This window comes from Eurypyga helias, unplaced genomic scaffold, assembly GCF_000690775.1.
Source record: "Eurypyga helias isolate BGI_N326 unplaced genomic scaffold, ASM69077v1 scaffold22798, whole genome shotgun sequence".
In the NCBI taxonomy this organism is placed as follows: Eukaryota; Metazoa; Chordata; class Aves; order Eurypygiformes; family Eurypygidae; genus Eurypyga; species Eurypyga helias.
This window is the reverse complement of record NW_010269177.1, coordinates 1-1,805: the sequence shown is the minus strand read 5'-3', so window position 1 is coordinate 1,805 and position 1,805 is coordinate 1. Positions and strand designations below refer to the sequence as shown.

General features: G+C 61.2%; 2 protein-coding genes across 2 annotated transcripts in view; both read left to right on the top strand.

The window, feature by feature from the left end:
• LOC104514360 (protein sidekick-2-like) overlaps window positions 1-147 on the top strand; it is a 1,155-nt gene extending 1,008 nt beyond the window's left edge. Inside the window, exon 3 of the mRNA XM_010158021.1 lies at window positions 17-147. Coding sequence (XP_010156323.1) covers window positions 17-147 — 131 coding nt within the window. The remainder of the gene's footprint in view (window positions 1-16) is intronic.
• Window positions 148-277: 130 nt separating this feature from the next.
• On the top strand, window positions 278-1,389 carry LOC104514361 (protein sidekick-2-like; the record flags this gene model as incomplete). Its single annotated transcript, XM_010158022.1, has 3 exons — window positions 278-354; window positions 420-646; window positions 1,251-1,389. Coding segments are annotated over exons 1-3 (443 nt in total), but the record flags the coding sequence as incomplete, so codon positions are not given.
• Window positions 1,390-1,805: the final 416 nt, after the last annotated feature.

Here is a 1,805-nt window from a genome sequence, read left to right as displayed (position 1 = left end):
CCCTTTTCTCTTCCAGATGAGGGGCTCTGGGACATCCTCATCAAAGATATCCCCAAGGAGGTGACCTCCTACACCTTCAGCACGGACATCCTCAAGCAGGGGGTCAGCTACGACTTCCGTGTCATCGCCGTCAACGACTACGGCTAAACGGACCCCCCACCCGGCTCCCCCCCTTTCCCTCCGTGTCAGGTAGCCAGCGGGGGCAGCACGTAGGGGTCCCTGGGGGAACGCTTTCACCTCTGTGCTGGAGAAAGACCCCCAGCATTGCTCTGTTCCCATGGCCAGTGCTGACACCCATGTCCCTGACCCTGCCTGGATCCTAGAGATCCCCAAATCCTGCTGCCGGCAGCATCTGCCAGCCCTCCCCGTGCAAAGCCTCTGCTATCCCCCTCCGACCCTCACGTGGATCCTGGTCTCAGAGTTCCCCAAGGCGACCTCACGCCCTGCAGCGGGGTCTCCCCATCTTTGCCCCCATCCCCCTCTGATCCTCCCTGCTGTGCCCCAGCCCAGAAAGCCAACCCCTTCTACGAGGAGTGGTGGTTCCTGGTGGTCATTGCGCTGGTGGGGCTCATCTTCATCCTCCTGCTCGTCTTTGTGCTCATCATCCGTGGGCAGAGCAAGAAGTATGCCAAGAAGTCGGACTCAGGTGAGCACCGGTGGTCAGGTGGGTGGTGATGGGACCCTTCTAGGTTGTCAGCTGAGGGGTGCAGAGCTCTGACGCCCATAGGACCCTCCCTGCCTGCATTTTGGGTCTAAGCAGGGCTGTGGGAGCCTGCCTCCTCACTTTCTTTGGGGCCCAGACCCGGTGACATCCCATAAAGATGCTCTGGGCTTTCCAGAGAGCACTGGGAGCGGAAGATTAAATAAGTGACTTGTCCCACTGTCTGCTGCAGAGGCAGGGCAGCCCGGGGGCTCGGCAGGGGTCACTGGGATTAGGCAAACATGGCTCTGTTTTCTTAGCTGTATCAAGGGCTCAAATTGCGGGGAAAATCCGGACCTCCTGGTTAAGCAAATAGAGCCGGAGGCAATGGGGCAGGTCAGGGTGCGAGCCAAGGCGGGTAGGCTCGGCTTCGTGCTGGGCACGGAGCTGCTGCCTGGCACCTCCTGGGCAAGCCCAGGATTTGATTTCTCCAATGCCAGAGCCGGCACCACCCTCTCCAGACCATTCCCCAGCCTCCCGGTGCAGGGTTCAGGCCCCCCCCATGCTGTGCTGCCTGGGGAGGGTCTGGGCTGAGCATCCTGTCTCGCAGGGAATGGCTCCAAGGCGACCGCCCTGAGCCACGGCGAGATGGTGAGCCTGGATGAGGGCAGCTTCCCTGCGCTGGAGCTCAACAACCGGCGCCTCTCCGTCAAGAATTCCTTCTGCCGGAAGAATGGCATCTACACCCGGTAAGGACCCCCCTGCCACAGCCCCCTGCCCAGGCAGGAGGGAGTATCTTCAGTCACCACTCACCGCGGGATGAGCATAGGGCTGGGGAGGGCTGGCACCCCGGGGGGGGGACCCTGTTCTGCCCAATGTCCAGGGATGGGGGTTGCCATGGCTTAAGGGTGTCCTCAGGGAATTTGGTATGACTTAGGGGTGTCCTGGGAGGATTTGGCATGTCTTAGGGGTGTCCCAGGGGGGTTGGCATGGTTTAGGGGTGTCCTGGGAGGATTTGGCATGATTTAGGGGTGTCCTAGGGGTGTTGGCATGGCTTAGGGGTGTCCTGGGAGGATTTGGCATGTCCTAGGGGTGTCCCAGGGGAGTTGGCATGGTTTAGGGGTGTCCCTGAGCCTATCCTGGGGATCAGCTGGGCTCGTCCCCG